General features: G+C 50.4%; 2 protein-coding genes across 2 annotated transcripts in view; one reads left to right on the top strand and one right to left on the bottom strand.

The window, feature by feature from the left end:
- Nucleotides 1-2,042: 2,042 nt before the first annotated feature.
- Nucleotides 2,043-11,988, bottom strand: LOC135972760 (uncharacterized). Its single transcript, XM_065552031.1, has 2 exons — nt 8,212-11,988; nt 2,043-7,992 (listed from the first exon to the last, which is right to left on the bottom strand). The coding sequence occupies exons 1-2, from the start codon at nt 8,554-8,556 to the stop codon at nt 6,427-6,429; spliced, it is 1,911 nt and encodes a 636-aa protein (XP_065408103.1). The 5' UTR covers nt 8,557-11,988; the 3' UTR covers nt 2,043-6,426.
- Nucleotides 11,989-16,644: 4,656 nt separating this feature from the next.
- Nucleotides 16,645-27,966, top strand: part of LOC135980945 (uncharacterized) — a 266,851-nt gene continuing 255,529 nt past the window's right edge. The window contains exons 1-3 of the mRNA XM_065581728.1: nt 16,645-16,658; nt 17,612-17,676; nt 21,923-22,000. Coding sequence (XP_065437800.1) covers nt 16,645-16,658; nt 17,612-17,676; nt 21,923-22,000 — 157 coding nt within the window. The remainder of the gene's footprint in view (nt 16,659-17,611; nt 17,677-21,922; nt 22,001-27,966) is intronic.

Genomic DNA, 27,966 nt, shown 5'->3' with positions numbered 1-27,966 from the left:
TTCACTTTTTCTAAAAGCCTTGAACATTGTTCTGAACGCACTAAACCTCTGTGACTGATTGATTCAAAATAATGTCTCTGTTTCAGTGAGTTAAATATGCAGTAATCTGGAATGATTACTTTGTGAAGGCTTAAGAGTACATTTCAAATATAAAATCGGCTGAGAAATACTGATTAAGAAAATGTAAAACAGAGAAGAGCTGCATCAGGTATTCCAGAATAGTTAATGTTGTATTCAGGACAGCTGACCTGCCCTTACTACAAAGTTTTTGCAAATAAATCTCTGACAAACTTCAGGGTATATCAAAAAACCTGTGCCTGACATTTTTTATTCCCAAGTTTAGTGCTTTTAATTCGCTACCTTCTGCATGTCTCTCCTTCACCTTCTGGCGGGCAGTGGAAAACAGGCTCCATTTTCTTTAGAAAGAAATTGCAGAAGAGTGTTTTTTTCAAATGTCATTTGCTTCATTTGGGTGCTGAGATTTGGCTGGAAGGGGGTGAGCAGGGAGGGGGAGGGAAGAGAGGAGGGAGACAGTGGGGAGAGGGTGGGGCCTTGGCAGAGTGTGGGCGGGGCCTGGGGCAGAGCAGGGGTGGAGTATGGGCAGGGCCACAGGTGGGCTGAGGAGCTGGCCTCCCCAAGTGGCAGCTTCACCCCTACCCATGACTGCAGGTAAGAGCGGGTCGGCTCCCACACACCCAGAGCGCGCTGCAGTGTCCTTAGGCAGGGGCCGTATTCACAGAGCCGAATGCGCTGGCACCGTGTATTCTGTGTGAGGGAGAGGGTCCGGGGGTCTCTACGGGGAACTGTGACTCTCCACCCCCGTGAAGCGGGCCGGGCGGCTCGGTATCCTTTGCAGCCTCATCCCTCCCCCCTCGGGCTGTGAGCCCAGGCTGCCGTCGGGCATAGGGGCACCAGTTTAATAACTCTGCGTAGGGCCCCATAAATCCTAAGGATGGCCCTTCTCCCCCCTGCCAGAACCTTTCCTCAGCACCGTGAAAGGCTCTAGCGGGGGGAGGAAGTGGGGAAAAGCTCCGGTAGCATGGAGCAGCTGGAGACTTTCCCCGCTGTCTCCGTCTTTCACTGCAGCATGTAGCGACACACTGCAGTGACGAGTGTGGACGCAGCCTGCCTTTACTGTGGCATGTAGGTATACGTGTAGAACCTGTACTCTACATGGTGCCGTGAGCCGGGCCCTCAACCATTAAAATCAACACCCAAAAGTGACGGCGTCAGTGCAGTTTTGGGAGCATTCATGTAATATGATGCTTGCAGTTAACACTATTAAATACACTGGCTGCCACATTCTGCACCAGGTCCAGTTTCCCAGTGGTATTCACATGTAACCTTGTGCTTGCAGGAATCCAGTCTCTAGATCACAACAGCTAGGATGACTGTAGTCAACTCTGCATCTCACAGGATTGGGTTTCTTCTTATTATTTTTAACAAATTGATTGCAACTCTCTAGTTTCAGGATAAACTAAACATAACAATAAGCTGAATGTTACTGTCCTTATTGAATCTAACCAGGGATCTAAAATATCACCCCCCCACCCTCTTTTTTTAAGGGACGTTGGAAGAATGTCAGAATCCCTTACGTAGCTGCAAAACATACTGCCCCAATGCATGAGCAAGACCCAAGGGGTTGAGTTTGCTAACGGTACATAAAGAAATATATTAAACATAAATTATGCTAGTACATTTACACTTCCTAGCGCCTTTCTCTGCAGGATCCAACAACCTTCCAGACATGAATTCTTACCTCATCCTTGCGAAGTACGTATCCTTTGACAGAAAGTGTCCAAAGTCACATAGCCAGTCGGTGCCAGTCAGTAATAGAACCCAGGTGTCCTGGTTAATCACTAGATCCCCCTTCCTCGGAGAGACAAGTTTTTACGCTACACAGAGCTCTTCTTCCGGTCTGAGAAAGGTACCGTGACACTCTGAGCTCTGTATAGCTCGAAAACTTGGTTCTCTCCCCAGCAGAAGTTGGTCCAATAAAAAGATTACCTCACAATTGTCGGAGAAAAACTGAGTTCTCACTCTTTTGTTTAGGTACAGCAAGTCAGAGGCTTTATTAACTCTCACAATTGTGCAGAGGAGAGAGCTAAGCAGATCTCTCTCTGGTAACTAATTACATGCAAGCATTGATACCTTTCATTCACAGAAATAATGAGGGACAGACAGCTGCATTTTGTCTCTTTGACATCTCATTCCTCAATTGTTTTGACTCCTGCCAACATACAATATTTTCTATACCTTATCTACACAAGGTCTCCTACACCTTATCTATACATACCAGGTCATGATGACTTATTACACAGTTCTTCCTCACCCGCCTCACACATTCCTCGCTTCTATAAATCTCGCGTTATCAGGGTTATCAGGGTCACAGCTAGCTTGACTCTTGCTAACAAAGACTGAGTCTTGCTAACGAAGCCTGACTCTTGCTAAGAACCGTCATGCATTGCAGTTCCCTTCTGTCAGTTCTTTTTCTGCTTCCACAACCCCCCCCTTTTGTACTTCTAGTACAACAAACATTCTCAAAGCTCTATTTGCATTAAGTCCTGGACTTCAGATTCTAAATCAGATGCTTCAACCTTAGGGGTTTTGATTGGATGCAATGACAATGCATGATTAGCATGAACATGAAAGGTATTACTATTATTACGTCTTTTACAACAACAATAACATAATCCTAAGCTAACTAATAACAATACAAGCAATAACATTCCCATAGCAATACTATAATGGGGTTGTTGTACAGCCTTTGTCATAAAGCACAATACATCATACTTAGTACATAAGGTAGATACTCTCTAAGCTGTCTGAAAGGCATACTTTTCAACTTGATATATATTTTGAAGCATGTGAATTTGCCCTTGTACTTCAGAGATTTCCTGAATCTCTGGTAACAATGAAAACAAATTCTGAAATCTATCAGGTACTAAACTAGTCCAATTAAAGGGTATCTGGAACCTAAGGGCTACTTGGAAAACTCTATCTGCAGGCCAGTAAATGATATGATTGCCTGCAGTGGTAGGGAGATTAAAATGTATGTCTTGTGATATGGTGTCATTAACATACACACAACTATCATTAGCTTGGAAGAGTAAGTGTCCTGTCAGGGTAGTTCCTTGTCCCCTACCCTCCCAGCAAACGTAGTCATAGACAGTGACAACTTCTCCTGGCTTCAGTTTACGTGTACACTGAAGCTGTGGGGGTTCTAATGGCCAGAATGTCCACAGGTTACCTAACCCCATCCAAATGTCAGGTGTAATCCTAGGAGCACTGACTAAAAATCGATTGGGCATACCAGGTGGTCTAATTTCCCAGATGTCTCGGTGAATTACCCAATCCCATATGCATCCTCCCCATGGACCCGGCAGGATACGGTATGTGGGAGCCCACACCCCCTGAACCGGTCCATATGCTTGGAAGGAGCACTGAGAACGTCCACACTTCCACCCAGAAAGTTTCCAAGTATGTCTCCATGGCCACGGATCAGATGGTACTGATGTGTCTGTAAGGGCAGTGGGCCAAGCCTGATGCTCTAGATCATTCCGAATGGCCATTAGCTGGTCATTCAGGAAATCCTGAATCTCTGAACATGCTAGATCCCATTGCAATGCCTTCCCAGCCTCAGTGATATTCAATACCATCTCCGTCAGCAACTTCTGGGTCATAGAACTAAGGGTGGAAATAACATGTAACTCACCAACTCCAGCCTGTACCTGGGTTGGTTGTGCTCCAGAAACAAGGCCAATGGCCTTCTCTAGTTGGCCCAATTTCTCATCATGTTCCTGGTTCTTAAAAATATTCCAAACTGCTGCTGCACTATTGGCCCCATCCCACAGGGATCCGGTCAAGTCTCTCTTCTTTCTAGAAGAAATAACCCAAGCCCTCTGTTGTGCTAATCTAATGGCAGCCCCCTGTGAGCAGTTTGGGTATGTAGAGGTAATCTGGAAACTGGATAAGGGCAAAGAAAATTTAACCGTCCCTAGTGTAGTGTTAATCACAGTCCACCGATATCCTACTACATCTCTCTTTGGTGTAGTACTATACCACATCTGTTGGTCAAATACCTTTATGTATTTCCGGGAGGCATTAACATTAATGGTATAAGAGGGAGTGTATTGCAATAAGGTACAGGTCACATTATTAGTCACCGGAATAATTTCTATGCAGGTAAAATTTCCAGTGGCAGAACAAACTCTTTGGGTATTTGTTTGATTATTCACTAGTTGGGTGACCAAATAACAATAAGGGCCTTTCTTATTTAACACAGTACAAATTCCAGGAACAACCATCATATCTACTTCACTATAGAACCCATCAATTGCAGTTATTAATTCTTGGGGTTCACTAGTAGTGATATCATGTACTTTTATTTCTACTGATCCATTTGTTTTCCATTCAATTGTTCGCTCATATACATTATCCTGAACTTTAAAGAATAATTTCTCTGAACAAAATTTCAGTAAATCACTGAGATGTGAAAGCCTTGGCCAATGAGTTTCATTGGAATGTATAGTACTGTTTGTATCTGGATAAGTTACAGTGGTGGTGGCAAGGGTCAAGGGACTAGTGGTGGTGGGTGTAGTCTTTGTGGTGGCAAGGCGTTTTTGATATTCATCATCTGAAAGCCAATTAGGGAGGGCAGTGCATCCTGAAGGTACCTGTCCATAAGCACAAAGCCCTGATCCTGGAAAGAATCCACCCCACCACTGGACCCCACACTCCCAGGAACGGTCCCCACAGTTCCCTCCTTGCCAATAAACAATGCTTCGTTTCTTCCACCAGGGCCAGCTCTTAATGTCTTTTGTAGTCAGAAAGTTCTGGACTTTGGTGGTTTCAGCAGAGCGAGTGTTTCTTCTTTTCCTCTTCAAAAGCAGTTGTGATTCACCATAGTGCAGGGGAGAGGTTACTAGCACTTCACCCTGTACTGGTGCGATTCCTGTAAAAGAATTCAAAGGCATTGTAGATCTGTCAGTGGACAAGGGAGAGGTTACTAGCACTTCACCTTGTCCTCCTTCCCTGCTGTCTAGGAGATACAGCAGAGCTAGCAGGAGAAATAGGCTTATCATCAGTCGGAGAGTCCTCCCAAGGTGGAGGGGTCTTTTTGCAGTGCGAAGCATGGGTCTAGGCAGGCAGTCCTTGGCCCTTCACAGCGGTGTTGGTGGTTAACAGGACTTGGAAAGGGCCCTTCCAGCGTGGAGCCAGGGCAGTCTTTCGCTGACGGACCTTTATGTAGACCCAGTCTCCTGGTTCCAGTGAGTGGCAGGGCTGCATAGGATCCTTGGGTAGTGCGTCTTTCACCTGTGTATAAAAAGACTTAACACATTTCATTAGTGCCTGACAATACTTAAGCCTTGTGTCATCCATTAAATGAATGTCCATCTGAGCTAAGGTCAGTGGGGGCGCAGTTGGTAGTCTCATCGGGCGCCCTGTCAGAATCTCATGAGGGCTGAGTCCAGTCTTTCGATTGGGAGTGGCTCTCATACTCATTAGTGCCAGCGGAAGGGCGTCTGGCCACTTTACGTTTGTTTCAGCACAAATCTTGGCCAGTTTATTTTTCAGAATTCCATTCTGGCGTTCCACTGCCCCGGCAGACTGCGGACGGTGGGGGCAGCGAAGGTTGTGTTGGATCTACAAAGCTGCACATAACTCCTTTACAATCTGTCCAGTAAAATGAGTTCCACGGTCACTGTTGAGACTCACAGGGATGCCAAATCGCGGTACAAAATCTTTAAGCAGAAGTTTCACAACAGTCCTGGCATCTGCTTTCCTGCAGGGAAAAGCTTCAACCCAATTTGAAAATACATCCACCAAAACCAATACATATTCATAGCCACAACATTTAGACAGTTGAATAAAATCAATCTGAATATTTACAAAAGGTCCCCAAGGGGGAGGGGGAGCTGCCTGCCTAACTTTAACAGCTTTACCAATGTTATGCTGCTGACAAATCACACACTGTTGACAGTAGTGATGTGCAATGACTGGGAACCCGAACGCACACCAATCTCGGTTAACTGCAGCAACCATCCCCCCTTTGCTCACGTGAGCCATTCCGTGGTATACACGAGCAAGATAGGGCATTAGCATCTTCGGGGCAACCAGGCGACCAGCTGGGGCACGCCAAAGATGGTCAGGGTGTAGAACACAGCCATTAGCACTCCAAAAACGGTTCTCAGCTGCTGGTGCAGCTTCCTGGATCTTGGCCAGATCCTCAAGGGAGGCGAGTGGAGGCTGCTCAATCAAAGCACAAGTATATTCAGCCTGAGGTGCAGAAAGGGCCGCTGCTTTGGCTGCAGAGTCTGCCAAAGCATTTCCACGGGTAACTTCATCATGAGGGGTCTGGTGAGCTGTGCCTTTAACAACAGCGATAGCTTTGGGCAATAAAAGAGCATCTAAAAGAGCAGAGACCTACAGACTGTTCTTAATAGGAGAACCAGTGGATGTAAGAAAACCTCTATACTTCCAGAGCAACCCATAATCATGTACCACTCCAAAAGCATAACGAGAGTCTGTATAGATTGTAACTGCTTGATCCTGTGCTAGAATGCAGGCTCGAGTTAAAGCCCCAAGTTCGGCCACTTGAGCAGAAAACACAGAAGGAAGAAAAACACTTTCAATAACAGCATGTGCAGAGCACGCAGCATAACCAGCAACCAATTTGCCCTTAGAATCTCGCAAGCACGAACCATCCACAAAGTAAATAAGATCAGGATTTTGCAAAGGCACATCTAGCAAATCATCTCTTGGACGGGAGAGAACCGACGTCCCAGACACACAGTCATGTGGGTCTCCGTCTTCTGGCCCAGGCAACAAGGAGGCAGGATTTAGAACAGGGCAACGAGCCAAAGTAATATGAGATGAAGACAACAAGACAAGCTCATATTTTGTAAGACGAGAAGTGGATAGAGGCTGTGTCTTAGATTTTAACAAGAGAGCAGCCACAGCATGAGGGACAGCAACAATCAAAGGAGATCCTAAGACAATAGATTCAGATACCTGAACAGCAAGGGCCGCTGCAGCCACAGCACGCAGGCAAGGGGGAAATCCAGCTGCCACAGCGTCTAGGGCAGTACTGTAATAAGCAATGGGACGGTGTTTGTCTCCGTGCTTTTGCGTTAATACAGCCAAAGCAAACCCATTACGCTCATGACAGAAAAGAGTGAATGGTTTAGCATAATCAGGAAGTCCCAGGGCTGGTGCACTGGACAGACTTTGTTTGATAGCAGCTAAAGCAGTCAAAAGAATCAAGCTATCAACTTTACAAGATTCAAAAGAAAGGGATGCTAGCAAAAGATTATCCACATACTGTATAAGCACTGATTTACCTGGGAAAACCACATCATCCGGATCCTTCTTCAGGATCTGGGAAAACAAGGATGGGGATTCAGTATACCCTTGGGGTAACCGAGTCCAGGTGTACTGGCGTCCTTTATAGGTAAAGGCAAACAGATACTGACTCTCAGGGTGAATGGGGATAGAAAAGAAAGCTGAACACAAGTCCACAACAGTAAAGTAGGTAGCTGAAGGTGGAATACAAGAAAGAATTGTAGCTGGGTTTGGAACCACAGGAAAGGAAGGTAAAACAACAGCATTAATCGCGCGGAGATCTTGAACAAACCGATAGGTGTTCTTTCCTGGTTTCTTTACAGGAAAGATAGGAGTATTACAAGAACTGGTGGTGGCAACACTAATACCCTGCTGTAATAAAGACTCCATTACTGGGGCTATCCCTTCCTCTGCCTCAGGACGCAGAGGGTATTGGGGAACCCTTGGCAAAGCTTTAGAAGGATCAACAAAAATCTTAACCGGTTCGGCTGTCCGAATCTGTCCCACTTCATTGGCATGCTGAGACCAGAGATGGGGGGGAACTTGTGATAACAAATGCACAAGGTCAGGGCTACGAGTTGTTGGTAATTTAGCTGGCTCCGCTATGTGGAGTGTAGCCAACACTAGATTGGTATTCTCATCAGGAACCTGTAAGAATACGCAAAAAGAAGAACAGGAGTACTTGTGGCACCTTAGAGACTAACAAATTTATTAGAGCATAAGCTTTCGTGGACTACAGCCCACTTCTTCGGATGCTGTAGTCCACGAAAGCTTATGCTCTAATAAATTTGTTAGTCTCTAAGGTGCCACAAGTACTCCTGTTCTTCTTTTTGCGGATACAGACTAACACGGCTGTTACTCTGAAACCTGTAAGAATACGCCATCTGGTGTGCAATAGATAGTACAACCTAATTTACACAAAAGATCCCTTCTCAGCAGATTCACAGGAGAGGAGGGGCTGAGCAAGAATGCATGCTTGTCAGCGAGGGGCCCTAGTGAGACAGCAAGGGGTTTTGTGACAGGATGCGAAACAGGTTGATTTGAAATGCCCACGGCATTTACAGACAAAGTTGACAAAGGAACAGAGGGAAACTCCGCGGATCTTAGAGCAGATCTAGTAGCTCCAGTATCCACAAGACAAGTAACAGTTTGTCCTGCAATTTCACAGTTTACAAAAGGACCTTCTTGATCAATGGGAATTAAAGGATTCATGATGTAGTTACGTTCCCTCAGGCTGTCCTAGTAAGAGGTAGTTGGTGGGGTAAAAGTAGATGCTTCAGGATTTGGGAAAGGAGGTGGAGGGTTCTGAGATAATCGGGCTGGGCATGCATCTTTCCAGTGTCCCTCTTGGCCACAAATGTAGCATGCAGTGTACCTGGGCTTGGCAGGATACGAGGAACCCTTCCCTCTTCCTCGCCCACGACCTCGTCCTCGGCCTCCTTTCATTCCCCCACGGCCCTGGTTTTGATAAGTTTTTAACTGCAAGGCCAAACGTTTTGTTTCAGTATTCTCTTTCTTCTGCTCTATGCAAGCTGCACAATGATTGGCGACTGTCACCAATTCAGAAAGGGGTTTAGTTTGCCAGCCAATGCAGATAGTTCTTAACTGCTGCTGAATCTTTGGTAAGAGTCCCTGAACGAAAGCAGCCCCTACGGCCTCTCTGGCATTTTCAGCTGGCTGAGTGATTCCCGAATGTTGTTCAAAAACCTTAGTGAGTCTATCCAGATAATCAGCAGGGGACTCTCCTTTATTCTGTTTACAGTAGGTAATCTTTGTCCAATCTGTCTTCTTAGGGCAGACTTCCGTAATAGAATTTAAGAGACGGTCCCTAGCCTCTCTTAAATCACGGTCAATTCCAGGGTCGGCCCCTGGCCAAGCTGCCTGTCTGGTAAGCTGTTGTCGAACTTCGGCTGGCATAACCATCCGCAAGAGTTGATTAATGTCTGCCCAAGATGGATTATAACACTGAACCACCGTCCGGAGCTCGTCTCTAAATTTTTCTGGCTCCTCCCTGACATTAGGAAATTCCTTCACCAAGGTTCTCAGCTCTCCTGGTGACCACGGGGCATGCACTGTAACCAACTGTCCTGCAGTCCCGGGCAGGTCTCTTAAAGGATCCTGGAGTGTCTGGGCTAGGCTTCTAGTAAAGTAAAGGGTAACCTCCTCAGAAGGACCAGAGTCGGGAGAGCTACAGGGAAGATCAGAATCACCCCTTTGTGGTGAAGAGGAGGATTCTCTCCTAGGAGAAGAAAGAACAATGTGTGCAGCTGATACATGCGGTGGTGAAGCTGGCACTGCCGGGTGAGGTTCGTTAGCAGACTCGGGCAGTGCAGGGGGAGGAGGCGGCACGGGCTGCTGCTGCTGAAGGTTACTGAAGAAATCTAAAATGTCCTCAGCAGTTTCCTCCTCACTGTCAGACCTAACTAATTGGGGATAAAGGGGAGCAGAAGGAATTGCTTGAACGGGATTAGGATACACAGGAGCAGAAGGAATCGCTCTAGGGGGTAAACAGCTGGATGCCTTGCATTTAAGCTGTAAATGTTGCACTTGGGCTTTTAACTTTTCCTGGGAGTCCTTTAGACTCCGCACTCGAGACTCGTGGAGTCTCTTTGTTGCTTCCTCCCACCAACAGACAAATTGCTCCCACTGTGTATCAGAGGCTTTTGGTGAAGCCAGAGTTTCTTTAAGGTATTTAAGTTTGTCTAAATCAAAGGTACCTTCTAGTGGGCATTGTTTAGCTGGATTTGCACGCGTGTAAAGATTCCAACTATTTAAATACCTGCAGGTTTTCGGGCCATAATGTACGTACATGAAATAAGCTGGGGTACCCTTAGGGGGTGAAAGGGAAAACTTAGACTGTCCCCCACCCATTTTCCAATCACACACTCAAAGGGGAAGGATGCCCTGTCCGCGCTAGCGGTTCATAAACTAAGGACTCTCCCTACAGGGTATTCACACAGGAGTGACTAACGAGGATAGCCATGACCCCCTACACCTCCCTTCAGCAAAGAGCGTCGGCTAATCTCAGAGAGAAAGCGCCGCTTACTCTGTTGCATCCAGTGAGATGGTCAGACTGTCAGTGGCTCACACGGAGAGGAAAAAGGGGAGGGAAGATGGGTGCACACACTCCTAGACCCAGGTAGCCTCCTCGCCGGACGATGCCAGGCCGAGTCAACCTACATGGGTCGGATCTCCTAAAAGATCCTCTAGTTACCGGGCTTGCGTTAGAGTAGTTCTGGTCACGAGCCAAAAGACTTCGCAGAGTACTCTGGGCGTCTTCCGGTAACACTCAATTCACACTGTGTACACACACACACACACACAGACTACACACACCAACATACCAAGGCCTTATACCAGGTACTACTCCTGAGTACCTCCAGGTACTATTCCCAAGTACCTCGATGCATCACTTGAGGCGGTAAAAACCCCTCTTGAGGCAGTAACAACCCCTCAACACCGGTGCATACCTATGCACCTAGCATATGCTTACAGGGGGCGGCAAACAATTCCCCTATTACGCCGCTCAGCATCTGACCTTGCTGCACAGTCAATAAGTTCGGATGGCGTGAGCCCAACAGGGGCAGACGGCCCCACGGACAGTCCTCCTCCGACACCCCAATAGAGATTTCAAAAGGTCTCTTACCTCTATTGTGGCGCCATGGGGTTCGAAGGGGAACGATCCGTAGCAGCTGCCGGTGCCTCAGTGGGCGTTGCCATCCCGGACGAGCCCCCAAATTGTCGGAGAAAAACTGAGTTCTCACTATTTTGTTTAGGTACAGCAAGTCAGAGGCTTTATTAACTCTCACATGTGCAGAGGAGAGAGAGCAAAGCAGGTCTCTCTCTGGTAACTAATTACAGCAAGCATTTATACCTTTCATTACAGAAATAATGAGGAAAAAAGAAGAACAGGAGGACTGGTGCCACAAGTCCTCCTGTTCTTCTTTTTGCGGATACAGACTAACACGGCTGCTACTCAGAAATAATGAGGGACAGCAGCATTTTGTTTATACATAGGCCATCTTGATATCTCATTTCCTCACTTGTTTTGACTCTTGCCAACATACAATTAGTTTCTATGCCTTATCTACACAAGGTCTTCTACCCCTTATCTATACTGAGGTCACAATGACTTCTTACACAGTTCTTTCTCACCCGTCTCACACAATCCTCGCTTCTACAAATCTCGTGTTATCAGGGTTATCAGGGTCACAGCTAGCTTGACTCTTGCTAACAAAGACTGTCTCTTGCTAACGAAGCCTGACTCTTGCTAACAACCGTCATGCATTGCAGTTCCCTTCTGTCAGTTCTTTTCTCTGCTTCCACAATAGTGTCCCTTTGAAAGGCTGAACATCACCTTGGGTAAAATGTTCCAAAGTGCCTAAGTCCCATTTTCAAAGGGACTTTCTCTGGCATGTAAGTCATGTTTGAAAATGGAACTTAAGCGCCTAAATTATTCAGGTGCTTTTGAAAATGTTACCTTAACTGCCCTCTTGCAGAGTAAGAGAGAATTCCACTAGTTACCGAGCTTAATTTTCAAGGGCGTTTTAGTTCAGGAGACGCAGTAATCTCTTGAAAGGGGACTCAAACAGCCACAGAACAAAGCACGGCATCCCTCAGATAAACTCTATCTCTAAACCAGTGAGGGGTCCTACCTTCGTTCCTTTTGCCAGGTATCCAGAGAGTCCTGTGCATCTCTTTCAGTTGTTTAACTGAACAGGTCACTTCTGTCCCATTGTGGCAATGTGCAGCATTCACCCAGGCTTTGTAGGTCATGTTGAAGGTCCCGTCATCTGTCATTATTACCGATGCATTGTCATTTAGCACCTTATATCCCCCACACGTTGTGTTCAGGGTAATATGTAGAGTTGGGGGATAAAATTTGCTGACTGTACATGTCACCAGTGCTGTGTGAAGAGCTGCTTCAGTGGAAGAGGACAGCCAGACTTTGGGGGAAGCTGCAGAGAAGAGAGCATTAATACTGTAATCCAAGCTGTAGGATGAAAGGGACCCCAGAAATCTAGTTATGGAAAATACACATGCAGTTTTCTGGTGTGCGGATGGGGTTTTTATAACAGAAATGTAGTGATGTCAGACTTAATACTTGAATCCAAATAGCTTCACAAAGTGTTTACAGGAAATACTGTCCTGAATCACATAATAATTAATATAAGTGATTGGGCAGTAGAAGCATTTGTAACGTTGATATACCAGAGATTCACATAGATTCTGGCTTAGGGCCGGAATGGATCGTTAGATCATCTAGTTTGACCTCATGCAAAATACAGGGCATTAAATTTCACCCAGTTACCCCTGTACTGAGCCCAATAACTTGTTTCACTAAGCGCATCTTCCAAAGGCAGCCAGTCTTGACCTGAAGACATCAAGCAATGGAAAATCCATCACTTCCCTTGGCAAGTATCAGGGGGTAGCCGTGTTAGTCTGTATCTACAAAAACAACAAGGAGTCTGGTGGCACCTTAAAGACTAACAGATTTATTTGGGCATAAGCTTTCGTGAGTAAAAACCTCACTTCTTCGGATGCATGAAGTGAGGTTTTTACTCACGAAAGCTTATGCCCAAATAAATCTGTTAGTCTTTAAGGTGCCACCAGACTCCTTGTTGTTTTCCCTTGGCAGTTTGTTCCAGACGTTCATGACCCGCCCTGTTAAAAATGGGGCCTTATTTCTCATTGGAATTTGTCTGGCTTCAACTTCCAGCCATTGGTTCTTGTTTTGCCTTTCTCCCCTAGATCAAAAAGCCCTGTAGTACCCAGTATTGTCTCCCTGTGAAGATACTTATACACTAATCAGATCACCTCTCAATCTTCTTTTTGATCCGCTACATGGACTGAGCTCCGCAAGTCTATTGCGAGTCATTTTCTCCAGCTGTCAAATCATCCTTGTGGCTCTTTTCTGTCCCATCTGCAATGTTTCGACATCCTTTATAAAATGTGGACACCACAACTGGAGGCAGCACTCCAGTGTCTGTCTCACCAATGCCAGAAAGAGAAGTAAAATCACCTCCCTGGGCCTTGGGATGACCAGATAGCGAGTGTGAAAAACCAGGACACTTTTTGGGGGGATGAGGTGGGTATAATTGCATATATAAGACAAAGCCCCTAATATTGGGACAGTCCTGATAACATTGGGATGTCTAGTCACCCTACTGCTCCTACTCTCAACTCCCTTATTTATACACCCAGAGAGCACATTAGCCTTTTTTGCCACAGCATCACATTAGGAGCTCATGTTGAATTTTGTCCACTCAGACTCATAAATCCTAAGTCATTGTTTTCTAGGATACAGGCCGCCAGTCTGCAGGGATGGATGGCCTGCTTTCCTGATGCCCAGAGACCTATCCCAGGTAGTTTCTGGCTTTATTCATACAACTGGCCATTCTTTGGGCCTACTTTTTGAACTGGAATCGGAGGTTAAACAATTGGATGTTAAACCTATGCCATGGACTGAACATTCCCTCCATCCTCTGAGGCGGGTCCACCCTTGGAAATTCATGGAGCCAGAAAGGCTCCAGAGAGCTCCGAGAGAGAATCTTATTCCATCAACAGATCACTCCCTCAACAGTTTGGTGGAACAGTATAATTCTCTTGTCTTCCACCACTAGGATCCCTCTTCACCGGCTTTGGTCTCACAAGTCACTCCTGGTTTATGGACGAGCTGCAACAAATGGAGTGAGAGGGAAGATAGGTGGAGCCGCAGTGGTGGAAGTTTCGTGCGAAGGCAGATTGGTTGCAGCGTAGAGTTTAAAGAAATTCTCACACTGTGGCCGTGGAAAAGGCAAAGAAAAAGTTCCCTTTGCGGACGGGAGGGATCAGATTTGGAATGAGTCGTCTGCTTCTGCGATGGAGAGCAGGGTCTTGAGGAAACAAGGGTCACCTCTGTTCTGTTAGGGTTTCATGCAGTGATGTGCCCTGAGCTAGGGGAGGTGTTGGGAGAACTTTGTCCTGCAACAAGTGCTTTGGATCCATGCTCTGTAGTGAGGTATCAAGGCAGGCAACATGCACAGACCTGAGGAATTTTGGGGGGCGTTTGGAATGCCACTAAATAATAATACAGCCGGGGTGAGGATCTGGAATCAGGCTGTTACCTATGTGAGCTCAAGCATCCCAGGACGTGCCACCCAGAGAGGACCTGATTGGGGTCCAGGTCTCTGGTTGGTCCAGGGGTACTACTTAAGCCTGGAGGTGACACAAGGAAGTTGTCTGCGCAGCTAGGTGGTGTGGCTTCATAGCCAGTTGCTATGGTAGATCCTGCTCTCTTGCTTCCTGGGTTCAACTTTGGCTCTGATCCTTGGTTCTGTTCCTGGCTGTTGTTCCTAGTCAGGGAACAACAGTTTATAACTCAGACAAATCTGAATGGATTTGCATGTCACCAGCAAAGGGCATGTCCATGGCTTCAAAGCAGATCACTGCTAAACATCAAAGGCCTGCTATGAAAAATGGAGCTTAGAGCTATACAAAACTACTACCAAAAATCTTTTATAAACTGGAACGTGTAAAGCAACTTAAATATAGGAATTACTGCCAGCATCACCTATGATTACTGGTTATGGTGCATGAGTTTTGGGGGCTGATAACTTCTTTCTTCCCTTGTACCCAGACCAAACTTGATATGGAGACAAACATCACTCTGGGATCTCAGCATGTCATTTTCTCCATCACTCTCTTTATGTAGAATTGCATTATGAAGGTGGCCTTACGTGTCACCGTTTTCTTCACCTCCAGAACACAATCCTTGATACAGGACCATTGGTCCTCCTATAAGTCCAGGTTCTGGGATCTTCAGAGATTCCTCTCACAATTATATCTTTCCCCCATTGCTGCAAAAAATGAGCCTCAGAGATCATCCCTGTATTTGGGAAGCCATTTTTCAAAACACTACACTCAATCAACTAACTTTTTGCACTTGTGGAAGTCAATCTATGCCCATCACTGCTTCCGAATTAACTATGGTCTCCTTTTTGTCTGTTTTAGGTATCATCTACACTCTAATGTACTTCAAAGAAGAGGTGAAGGGAGAGGATAGCTCAAAGAAGGATAGTTCAGCAGTTTGCCTTTTGGCCTGCTAAGCTTAGGATTGTGAGTTCAATCCTAGAGGGGGCCATTTAGGGATCTGGGGCAAAAATCTGTCAGGGATGGTACTTGATGACCTCTCAATGTTCATTCCAGTTCTATGTGATAGGTATATCTCCATATAATAAAAACAATTATGAAATCTTCATTTTACATGGCATAAAGGAGCCAGATGCTGCCTCACTGATGTTGACTATCACCTCACTGCATAAGCAGCACCACTGAAATCAAAGGGATCTGCTCAAGGAATAAGGTAATGTGAGGGCAGGTCTACACTACAAATGTACATTGGCGCAACGTCTGGTGAAGACGCTCTAAGCTGACGGGAGAGAGCTCTCCCGTCAGCTTAATAACTCCACCTCTGTGGGAGGCGGTAGCTATGTTGGTGGAGAAGCTCTCCTGCCGTCATAGTGCTGTCTACACTAGGGTTAAGGTTGGTATAATTGCGTCGCTCAGCGGTGTGGATTTTTCACATCCCCGAGCAACACAGTTATTCCGAAGTAAGTGTGAAGTGTAGACCCGGCCTAAGTGTAGCAGAATCTGGCTCAGTTTGTTGTGGGATACTATAAAGTTTTTTCCCACCGATTGGGAAGATTTGACGTGGGAACTTCTCATGGCACGGCCACTAACAAGTACAGCAGTCATTCTTATTCCAACCCTCGCGCCTGTCACATGATCTGTCGCTGTTTTCAGCACGCCCTATGCAAGTGTTTCACTTAAAGAAGCGTTGGGGTAATAAGTGATGCATGTGTAAAATGGGTTTTTGTAGTAAGTCTGTGTTACACGGAAACGTGTTTTCTAACCAGTTTACTAAATAACTCCAGAACAGTTCATTGGAGTTGCTGAACTTCCTTCATCCTGTTATGTCCAACTGGAGTTGTCTTGTCCAAGAAAACGATGGGAGGTAATAATACTTGTTTGAATATTTAACACTGGCAAGCTTATAAGGTGAAACATTTTGTAAAGTTCCTTACACAAATAAGAGTTAAAGGACAGCAAACAAGGACGCTGACTGCTCAGGATAAGACCATGAGGACTGTATAGATGTGAAGCAAACCTGACTGTCTCTGTCTGAGGCTGGGTTTGGAGATGGCTTTTGCTCTATTTATTTTATTATATGCACGTGTAAAGTTCCATGCATACCGGTGGTGCAGTAGAAAGAATTAGCAAGATTGCTATATGGATCTAAGAGTCCTGTGGCACCTTATGATGCGTCCGACGAAGTGGGTATTCACCCACGAAAGCTCATGCTCCTATACGTCTGTTAGTCTATAAGGTGCCACAGGACTCTTTGCTGCTTTTACAGATCCAGACTAACACAGCTACCCCTCTGATATATTGGTCTAATGTACCCTATTTATCTACATATAATTAATGCACCAATCACGAAGTACTCACATGGCCCCATCACCACTCTCTGAAGCGCTATGGTATGCAGGGCTGTTGTAGCAGGATATTAGAGAGACAAGGTGGGCGAGATAATATCTTTGATTGGACCAACTTCTGTTGGTGAGAAAGAGAAACTTTCAAGTCACACAGAGCTCTTCTTCGGGTCTGGGCTCTGAGAGTGTCAGAGCTTGTCTCTCTCACCACCAGAGCTTGGCCCAATAAAAGCTATGGCCCGATGGCAGGGAGAGGGGCCAACTACAAGAATTAAAAGTGTTAAGCTGGTGGCAGCCTGGCCCATCTTTGCTCTTCTCTTGGTGAGATTTTATCAGATGTGTGTGTGTGTGTGGGGGGGGAGGTTTGGAGGGAGACTTTTAATAAAATAATATTTGTACATTACGATGTAGGTGTGGTAGAAGAATGCGAGTCCCCCCCCCCCTTCATTTATGACGCTAGACGCCCTAACTGTGGCCCATTTCGGGACAAGGACTTGGCAGAGGGGGAAGCGAGGGGAGGGACGGGGGGGGGGGCTGCAGCAGCCCCCCCAGGATGGGTTGTTCGGGCCCCGGCTGTGCCATGGCGCAGCGGGAAGCCTGGCGCGCCCCATGGTGTGTCCCTGGCCCGGCCCCTGGGCAGCGGAGCGCATCGCCAGCCGCTGGGTGCGCTCCGGGAACGGGGCCAGGGGCGCAGGCCCGGCGCTTGGAAAGGGAGCCGGGCGCTGGTGGTTTCCCGCCAGCGATGGATCCCCCGGGCGGACAGGCTCGGATCGGCCGTGACTGGGCTGGGGCAGAAAGGAAACCAGCCGCCCCCGGCCCTCGCCGTTCCGCGCTCTGGATGCGCTCGCCCCTCGGCCCGGTGAGTGCGCGCCCTCCGGCCCGAGCGCACGGCAGCCCCGGGAACCGACCCGGGCCCTGGGGCGGGGAGAAGGGGAAGGGCCCGTGCGGGGGCGGGGGGCAGCAGGGGCCGGGGCTTCCCAGAGCAGCCCGCGGGGTCTGTCCCTGAACTGCGGGTTTGCAAGAGGCCGGGGTGGGGCGCTGCGTGTCCCTGCACTGCCCAGGAGCCCTGGCACCCCCCTTCTCCCCAGGGGAGGTGGCCAGGCTGGGATAGGCCATGTTAACTTTCCACTCGCCTTCCCCCAAAAGGCCGGGGATGTGGGGGGATGGGACATTGCCCTGGACCATGCTGCCCCCCCCCCCGCAGGGAATGGTGCAGATCTGCACGGAGGGGCCCGTCCCCAGGCTACTGGATGGTGGTGGAGACCCCCCCCATGTGTCTAGACACAGTGTGAATTCCCTCCCCTCCCCCAGAAAACCCCAACTTTTAACAGTAGAAACCCTCCTTCCTAGCCCGCTCTGGCGCCTCCTCTCCAAGCGCTTCCAGTCCCGGAGTCCCAGGCTCGGGGCTCTGGCCCCGCTGGGATCGGAGCCAGGCAGGACTCTGGCGCCGGGTCTCCCCGCAGGGCCACTCCCCGCAGGGCAAGGAGCCTCCTCCGCTTCAGCGCTTCCGGGGTCTGACCTCGGAGCATTCAGCCCCCTGCTCACCCCGTGAGCTCCCCGCAGTGAGTCCACCGGGCTGGGACGCCTGGGGCAGCCTCCCCCGCCCCCACAGGGGCCCTGCACCCCCACTCCGCAGCCAGCACTGACGTCCAGCCAGCCTGGGACGCAGGAGGTTTATTAGTGGTCGGGAGCACAGCGTAGAACAGAGCCTGTTAGCACAGAAAGCAGGAAGTTACAGCAAAGTCCATCTTGGGGGCAGATCCAGAGGCCTGGGCTCTTCCCCTGAGTCCCAAACCTGGAGACTGACCAGTTTCCACCAGCCCAGCCTCAGTCATGCCCAGGTGCCCCCCACCCCTTGTCTCTTTCCCAGGCAAACAGGTCACCTGGTCTCTTTGTTCTCCAACACCTCCGGCTGGCTCCTTGCAGAGGTGGGGCCTGGCCATCAGTTGCCAGGATACAGGGTGTCAGCCATTCTCTGTGCCCAGGCAGCCAGTCGGCAGCACACCTGCCCTCTAGGGGTCTCTGCACCGATCACACACCCTTATCCCACCACCTACAGACTTCACTGATACATAGGGGAAACTGAGGCACACCCCCAGTATTCAGAGAAAACATGAAGAACATTCTCACTTTGTCACACTTCCCCATAAAGCTTAGTGTGCCCCTTGTAGGGGACCATGAGTGGGAGGAGGAGAGAGTGAATGTCTACCCCTGCGGGCCCCTGACCCCGGCCCCTCCCAAAAATCGAGCTGCAAGACACATGGCGAAAACATTACTCTGTCCTGTGTCACAGTCCCGTTCTTCATCCCGCGCCTCCTTGTTTGTTTGGGCTGCGACTTGCTTGGGCTTTATTCTCCACTGTGGGTGTACACCCGTGCAGCTGTGCTGCTGTCGCTTATTAGTGAAGACGCTACTCCGTCGATAGGAGATCTTCACCCATCGGCATAGTTATTCCACCTCCCTGAGAAGTGGAAGCTATGTGAGTGGGAGAAGCTCTCCCATCAACATAGCTCTGTCTACACCGGGGGTTAGGTTGGTATAACCACGTTGCTCAGGGATGTCGATTTTCACACCCCTGAGCGAGGTAGTTATACCAATATAGGTTAGGGAAAGAACTTTTTCTGTGCTTCTTCCATTTAAATTAAGATGGTTAAAAGCAGCATTTTTCTTCTGCATAGCAAAGTTTCAAAGCTGTATTAAATTAATGGTCAGTTGTAAACTTTTGAATGAACCATAATGTTCCATGCAGAGTTTTTGCACTGTAAGTTTCACGGGTGAAAGTAAAGCACTGGTTTGTATACTCACTTAATTCCTCAGGCATCAGAGCGTGTTTACATTAGCAGCACTTCCATTGCTGATGAGAGCAGGGCTCTAGGGCGGCTATCCCACCGTGCAGCTCTCTCCAGTTTGATGATGGGTTTTGAGGGAAGGGGGGTGTATGATCGGGGGGCATCCTGGGTCCCTACACAGATTCCTCTCCCCAAACACTGATCAGCTCCAGTAGCTCGGCATTGCTCCGTTTGCGCCGCGGAGCAGGCATTGTCATCTGGCCAAATGACAAGTGAGCACTTGCCAAGAAAACAGGAAGGGGGGTTTCAAAGTTCCCGGGCCTTTCCAGGGGGAGGGGCAGATGTCTGTTTACCGGGCAGCAGAGCTGCTGGCTAAAGTGGTCGCCTAGGCACTGCGGGGTATCCTCTGGAGGCTAAAAGCTCTGTAAACAGGAAGAATGTGTCTTCCCTTGCACATCACTGCAAAAGCATCACCGGTCAGAGCTGCACGCCTCTCGTGGAAGTGGTTTTCTTTCTGTGGTGACACTTCGGAGTTTCACTGCAAAAAGTCATTGGCAAGTGTAAACGCTCCCACGGTTTTTGCGCAAAAAAGGGACTTTTCCCGCTTTAAATGGCAAGTGTAGACATGCCCTATCAGTCTTACCATGGAGTCACAGACAGCCCCCATGGGCACCCCACTGTATCTTGCCACCCAGGGGAGCTGGATTTAGTGATAAATGGTCACTGACACCAGAATCACAAAATGTCCAGGTTGCTCTCAGTCCCGAGAGACCAGTCATTTACCCCAGACCAATTTGTATCTTAGATTTCACACCAAAGACAATGACTGTGGCCAAGTTTGTAATAAAATAACTTAAAGGTTGATAAACCAGGAAAAAAGAAAAGAGAGTTCTTGAGAGGATAAAGCAGGTAACAATTATATGTACAGGGTGAGTCATGGTCTATAATTTCAAACGGTAGCAGAGATGTAGTAATCTGCCAGTTTCCCAAAAGTCTCTCAGGGCCAACCAGAGTAACTCTGGGGATCTGTGTCGTCTTGTTCGGTTGTTCTGCCCTGTTCGAATCCAGAGACAAGCTTAAATTCGAGCCACACAAAACTCTTCAGACCAGACCCGAAGAAAAGCTCTGCGTAAACTGAAAAGCTGGTCTCTCTCACCAACAGAAGTTGGTCCAATAAAAGATATTACCTCACCCACCTTGTCTCTCTAATATCCCGGGACCCACCCGGCACAACTGCACTATTAGAATCCAAGCGGTCCAGAGATGAAGAAACCAAGCTGACCACAACAGTTCCCATGGAGGTCCCTTCTTCATGGGGGTGGGAAGGAGGGGGAATGTACTTTGATCCTTGGTCTTGCACAATGGTTCATTTGCATTCAATGAACAGGATTTAACATCTTCTTGCTAGAGACCATCACTTTCCTTACACAGGGCTTTTTCCAAGGTCCATCCTCACAGAGCTTTACAATGCAAATGTTTGCTGTTACATTATAACATGGGGAATAGCTGAGTGAGGATCCTACAAGCATTTTACAAAACACTGGACACATTCTTAGCAATTTCCCATCCAGTATCTCTTTTGATAATGCTAACCCACAGACTGGTTTCCAGCTATGCATTTGTGTTCAGTGAGGCCGGGGGCCGTGGCATGAGCTGGCAGCTGGTCTGCCAGTGTCACACCCAGTATAGATCAAACCCATTGAGCCTATGATCCATTTTGTCCATCACCGCGTTAAACAATCGCCCCTCCACAGCACTAGGTGGCCCGGTGCAGTCAGAGTTGTGTCATTTGGATGAAACATAAAGCTGGGATCCTGGCCACTTTTTCAGAGTTTACTGTACTGTTCACCAGAGGCTTAGCCTGGGTGTTCTGACCACATTGCAAACGGGGCAGTTGCCTTTGAGTCCCTGAGTTCTTCCTTCGGCTGCAGTTGGCGATGGTGTGCTTCACTTTTGTGTTCTACACGGGGCTGTTTGTGAGCAGCGCTGCACCGTGGGTTCACCCGCGTGGCGGATGAGACGCTGGCCGTCAGCCGTCTGCACCCCAGCTGCAAAGTGCTTTGGGATCCTTCAGGAGAAGAGATGTTACATAAATACGAGTTATTGTAGGGAGCGCTGGCTCCCTTTTACCGTTAGAATGGGAAGGGACCTCGAAAGGTCGTCTAGTCCAGCCCTGTCCGCTGAGGCAGGACCATGCGTGCCAAGAGCATCCCTGACAGATGTTCGTCTACCCTTAAAAACGTCCCGTGACGGGGATTGATTCTAAGTGATGTTAGATTGAGCAAGCTGCTTATTCGTCTTCTTTTTTTTAAACAGGGTTTGCATTAGATCTGAAGACAACGCAGAATGGGAGCCTTGCCAATGAGCCTTGTTCATTCATCTGCATTCTGTCTTGTAAGTTGCGTGGCCTTTCTTTCTATCTTGTTGCCAAACTGAAAGGATGAGGCTGATTTTGGTACTGACGTGGCTTTTTATGCAGACGAATGCTCATGCTTGGGAAGTTTTCGAGCAGGGTAGTTATTTTTGATTGGTCACTCGCTGTCAGAAGACCTTGAAAAGCTGGAATCTAAAGAGAATGCAAGCCCCAGTCAGGGCCGGCTCCAGGCACCAGCCTGGCAAGAAGGTGCTTGGGGCGGCCTGTTGCGGATTGTGGGGGAGTTAGGGCCCTGCACCCCTCTTCCCGAGATTCACTGCGACTCTCAGCCAGCCAGTAAAGCAGAAGGTTTATTCAAGGACAGGAACACAGTCTCAAGCAGAGCGTGTAGGTACGACCAGACCCCCCTCAATTAGGTCCCTCTGGGAGGTTCAGGGAGCTTAGACCCCAGCTTGGGGTTCCCTGCGTTGCACCACCCAGCCCCAACCGAAACTCAACTCCCAGCCCCTCCCGCTGCTCCTCTCCTTTGTTCAGTCTCCCGGGCAGAAGGTGTTAATTCTCCCCACCCCCGTTCCTGGCTCAGGTTACAGCTCAGGTAGCTCCCTTCAAGGGAAGTCCCACATCCCCACTGCAACCCCCCTGCAACATTCCCAGGTCAAATCTGCCCTGCTCCCTGCTCCGTCACATCTCTCCCCCCTTCGAGACTGAACTGAGCGGGGTCACTCTGACCAGTGACCTGGGGAAGTTCAGGGCTCCCTCTCCGGGACAACGCGTCCGCTATCAGGTTGTCACGTCCCTTCACATGGACCACGTCCATGTCATAATCCTGCAGGAGCAGGCTCCATCTCAGGAGCTTGGCGTTGGCTCCTTTCATCTGGTGCAGCCAGGTCAGGGGAGAGTGGTCGGTGTGCACGGTGAAGTGACGCCCAAAGAGATATGGCTCTAGTTTCTTGAGGGCCCACACCATGGCCAGGCATTCCTTCTCGATGGCCGCGTAGTTCTGCTCCCGGGGTAGTAACTTCTTGCTCAGGTACACGATGGGGTGTCTCTCCCCCTTTTCATCCTCCTGCATTAACACCGCCCCCAGTCCTGTGTCTGAGGCGTCGGTGAACACCATAAAGGGCTTGTCAAAGTCTGGGTTTGCCAGAACTGGGCCACTGACCAGAGCCTCCTTCAGCGCCCGGAGAGCCTCCTGGCACTCCTCGGTCCAGACCACTTTGTCTGGCTTCCCCTTCTTGCACAGCTCAGTGATGGGGGCGGCTATGGCGCTAAAGTGGGGCACGAACCTCCGATAGTACCCTGCCATCCCAATAAAGGCTTGGACCTGCTTTTTGGTTTGAGGAGCGGGCCAGTCTCTGATCACCTCCACTTTGGCTGGTTCCGGCTTTAGGCAGCCGCTTCCCACCCGGTGGCCTAGGTAGGATACCTCAGCCATCCCCACCTTGCACTTCTCCGGTTTTACGGTCAGCCCAGCCTTCTGGAGTCGGTCCAGCACTTGTCTAACCTGGGATATGTGGTCCTCCCAGGTCTGGCTAAAGACACAGATGTCATCGATATACGCCACGGCAAAACTCTCCATCCCCCTCAGTAGCTGATCCACCAGGCGCTGGAAGGTGGCCGGCGCTCCCTTGAGGCCGAAGGGCAGGGTCAGGAACTCATAGAGCCCCAGAGGGGTGACAAAGGCCGATTTCAGCCTGGCATCTGCATCCAGCGGCACTTGCCAATAGCCCTTTGTAAGATCCATGGTGGTAAGGTACCGAGCACCTCCCAGCTTGTCTAGGAGCTCGTCCGGCCTGGGCATGGGGTAGGCATCGGCTACAGTGATGGCATTGAGCTTCCGATAGTCCACACAGAACCGGATCGACCCGTCCTTTTTGGGGACCAGCACCACCGGCGAGGCCCAAGGGCTGGAAGACGGCTGGATCACCCCCAAAGCCAGCATGTCATTGACCTCTCTTTCCAGGTCCTGAGCAGTTTTCCCTGTGGCTCGGAAGGGGGAGCATTTTATAGGTGGGTGCGATCCTGTCTGCACCCGGTGGACAGTCAGATTAGTGCGTCCAGGCTGGTTGGAAAACAGCTGCTGGTACAGATGCAGCACCCCTCCGATCTCAGCTCGCTGGGCAGGGGTTAGCCGATCAGAGAGGGGAATTGCTTCCAGGGGGAAGCCAACTCTTGTCCCAGGGAATAGATCTACTAAAGGGTCATCTCCCTGCCCCTCCCACTGTCCACACACGGCCAACACCATATTCCCCCTGTCATAATATGGCTTCATCATATTCACATGGTACACCCGGTGGTGGTGTGCCCGGTTCGACAGCTCCACCACATAGTTTACCTCGTTTAGTTGCTTGACAACCTTGAAGGGCCCTTCCCAGGCGGCCTGGAGTTTGTTTTTCCTCACGGGGATGAGGACCATCACCTGATCCCCAGTGGCGAAGGCGCGGGCCCGTGCTGTGCGGTCATACCAGACCTTCTGCTTCCTCTGGGCTCTGGCCAGATTCTCCCTGGCCAGGCCCATGAGCTCGGCAAGTCGTTCCCGGAAGGTCAGGACATACTCCACCACCGACTCTCCGTCAGGAGTGGCCTTCCCCTCCCATTCGTCTCTCATCAGGTCGAGGGGCCCCCTTACCCGCCTTCCATATAGCAGTTCGAAAGGCGAAAACCCGGTAGACTCCTGGGGTACCTCCCTGTACGCAAACAGCAGGTGAGGTAAGTACTTGTCCCAGTCCTGCGGGTGCTGATTCATAAATGTTTTCAGCATCATTTTTAGCGTCCCATTGAACCTCTCCACCAGCCCGTTGGATTGGGGGTGATATGCTGAGGCCCAGTTGTGCCGGACCCCACATCTCTCCCACAAGCACCGGAGTAGGGCCGACATGAAGTTGGACCCTTGGTCCGTCAAGACTTCCTTGGGGAACCCCACTCGGCTGAAAATGGTCAGCAGCGCATCCGCCACAGTGTCTGCTTCAATGGACGATAAGGGCACTGCCTCGGGGTAGCGGGTGGCGAAATCTACCACCACCAGGATGTATTTCTTCCCAGACCGGGTCGTCTTGCTGAGAGGTCCCACTATGTCCATGGCCACCTTCTGGAAAGGCTCCTCTATGATGGGCAAAGGTCTCAATGCTGCCTTCCCCTTGTCCCGGGCCTTCCCCACCCTCTGGCAGGGGTCACAGGATCGGCAGTACTGCCGGACGTTGGTGAAGACCCCGGGCCAGTAAAAGTTCTGTAGCAGCCTCTGCCTGGTGCGCCGGATCCCCTGGTGCCCTGCGAGAGGGATGTCATGGGCCAGGTACAGTAGCTTGTGGCGAAACTTCTGGGGAACCACCAGCTGCCTCCTGATCCCCCACGACTCCACTTCCCCCGGGGGAGCCCACTCTCGGTAGAGGAACCCCTTCTCCCACAGGAACCTCTCCTTGCATCCTCTCCTCATGGTCTGTCCCACACTGAGGTCAGCCAGGCCCCTTAGCTTCCGCAGGGAGGGGTCCTTCTGCAACTCGGCCTGGAACTCGGCGGCTGAGGAAGGGATGGGGACCTGCTCCCTCTCGTCGGCTGGGTCGGAAGCCCCAGCCACCCCGCGGCCTGTCCTTGGGTGTTCCCTCCCCACCCGGGAAGGGTTCGGTGCCTCCGGTGGGACATCCTTCCCAAGGTCAGGGCGTAGTGCCCCTCGCCGGCTCTGGCTACGGGTCACGACTAAGGCGGTCTGGGGGCTGCTTGGCCAGTCCTCTAGGTCCCCCCCCATCAACACCTCAGTGGGCAAATGGTGGTGCACTCCCACGTCCTTGGGGCCCTCCTTGGCCCCCCATTTCAGGTGTACCCTCGCTACGGGAACCTTGAATGGGGTCCCGCCCACCCCGGTCAGGGTCAGGAAGGTGTTGGGCACCACCCGATCTGGGGCCACCACCTCGGGCCGGGCCAGTGTCACCTCTGCGCCCGTGTCCCAGTATCCATAAACTTTCTTCCCATCCACCTCCAGGGGAACAAGGCACTCGCTCCGCAGGGACAGCCCCGCGCCAACCCTGTAAACGGAGAACTTTGAATCCGGAGCATCTGGCCCCCCAGAGAAGCTGGCCGGGGGCCCTTCTCTCTCTTGAGCAGTTGATAAGCTGCCAGCCCCTCTTGCGTGGGAAGCCTGCCCCTCGTCCGTCTGGGCCTCTACCAAGTTAACCCGGTGCGGGTTCGGTCTGCTCAGTCTGTCCTTGAGCTTGGGGCACTGGGCCCGAACGTGGCCTCTTCGGCCGCAGTAATAGCAGCTCAGGTCCCGTGGGTCCCCTCGAGCCGGTCGGTTGTCCCTGATGCTGGGCCTTCCCCGTGGGAGGGGATTCCCCATATTCCCCCTTTGGGAGGTCCCAGGGTGACTCTCTCTCTGCATCGCGGCGGGCCTGTTCCTTTGGGGCTCCTCCCTGCCACCCCCTGACCGGCTCTTTACAAACTCATCAGCCAGCTGCCCGGCGTGTCGCGGGTTCTCTGGCTTTCTGTCCACCAACCACAGCCTCAGGTCGGATGGGCACCGCTCATACAGTTGCTCCAGTACCAGCAGTTTAATCAGGTCCTCCTTCGTCTGGGCCCCACCAGCCCACTTGCTGGCGTATCTTTCCATGCGGACGGCTAGTTGCAAATATGAGATCTCAGGGGTTTTATCTTGACCCCGGAACCTTTCCCGGTACATCTCAGGAGTCAGCCCAAACTCTCGTAGCAGGGCCCTTTTGAATAGTTCGTAGTCCCCTTTCTCTGCCTCTCCCAGTTGGCGGTACAATGCCACGGATTTGGGGTCCAGTAAGGGGGTAAGGACCCGGAGTCTGTCCGCGGGATCCACCCGGTGCAGCTCGCAGGCCGTCTCAAAGGCCTCCAGGAAGTCATCCATGTCCTCCCCCTCCTTGTATGGGGCCATGATGCACTTATCAAAGCTCCGTGCAGTCCTGGGTCCCCCATCACTCACCGCAGCCGGGGGTTCGCTGCCCCTCAGTCTCGCCAGTTCCAGTTCGCGCTGATGCTGTCTCTCATTCTCCTGTCTCTGTCTCTCATTCTCCTGTCTCTGTCTCTCATTCTCCTCCCGTTCATGCTGATGCTGTCTCTCTTTCTCCTCCCGTTCATGCTGACGCTGTCTCTCTTCATGCTGTCTCTGTTGTTCACGATCCTCCAGCTCCCTCAGTTTTAGCTCTTTCTCCCATTCCAGCCAATTCCGCTCCCCGGATGCCGAACGTCGCCGGGAGGCTCCTCTGCTGGCCGGCGGGCTTCGCCGGGGGGACCCCCTGCTGGCCGGGGGGATCACGGCGCCTTCGGTATTTGCTGGGCTCCTCCCCACCCTTCCCCTAGGCATAGGAAGGAGGGGTCTCGGGAAGCCCTCAGCAGCCGGCTGACCACTCCCAGCTGGGACAGACACTGGTGCCTGCGCTGCATTTGCCAGGCTGCTTCCCTGAGACACAGGGATCAGTTCATTCGCGCGATCTTCCGCCTCCAGCTGGGCAATGAGCTGTTCTTTGGTGAGCCTCCCAATGCGCAGCTGCCTCTGCTTGCACAGCTCCACCAGGTCGCTCTTAAGCCGCTTGGCATACATCTTCCTGCTGGCCACTCACCGGCCTGTGTGCTCACAGCTCCCCACAGTTCCCAGGGGGACCCCTAGTGTGCCAGCCCTTCTCGAGGTCACCGCCTCTCTGCCAGGGTCGAGCTGCAGACTCCTCCGCCCCTGGGACCACTCGCTGCGATCCCCCCGGGGGACCCTGTTACTGCAAAAGTCCTTCTCGCTGGTCACACACTCCCAGGGGTAATAACCGTCTCTCTCCCACTCTTCAGCAGGCCTGGTCCCCGTCAATCCCCCTTCGTTTTACTGCTCCCCAGTCACTTACTGCAGGAAGCGCCGTCCACGGGGTGCAGTAGATCCCGTCGCTGCCACCAGTTGTTGCGGATTGTGGGGGAGTTAGGGCCCTGCACCCCTCTTCCCGAGATTCACTGCGACTCTCAGCCAGCCAGTAAAGCAGAAGGTTTA

Source organism: Chrysemys picta, chromosome 1, assembly GCF_011386835.1.
Source record: "Chrysemys picta bellii isolate R12L10 chromosome 1, ASM1138683v2, whole genome shotgun sequence".
Taxonomy (NCBI): domain Eukaryota; kingdom Metazoa; phylum Chordata; order Testudines; family Emydidae; genus Chrysemys; species Chrysemys picta.
This window is presented reverse-complemented; position numbering and strand designations above follow the sequence as displayed.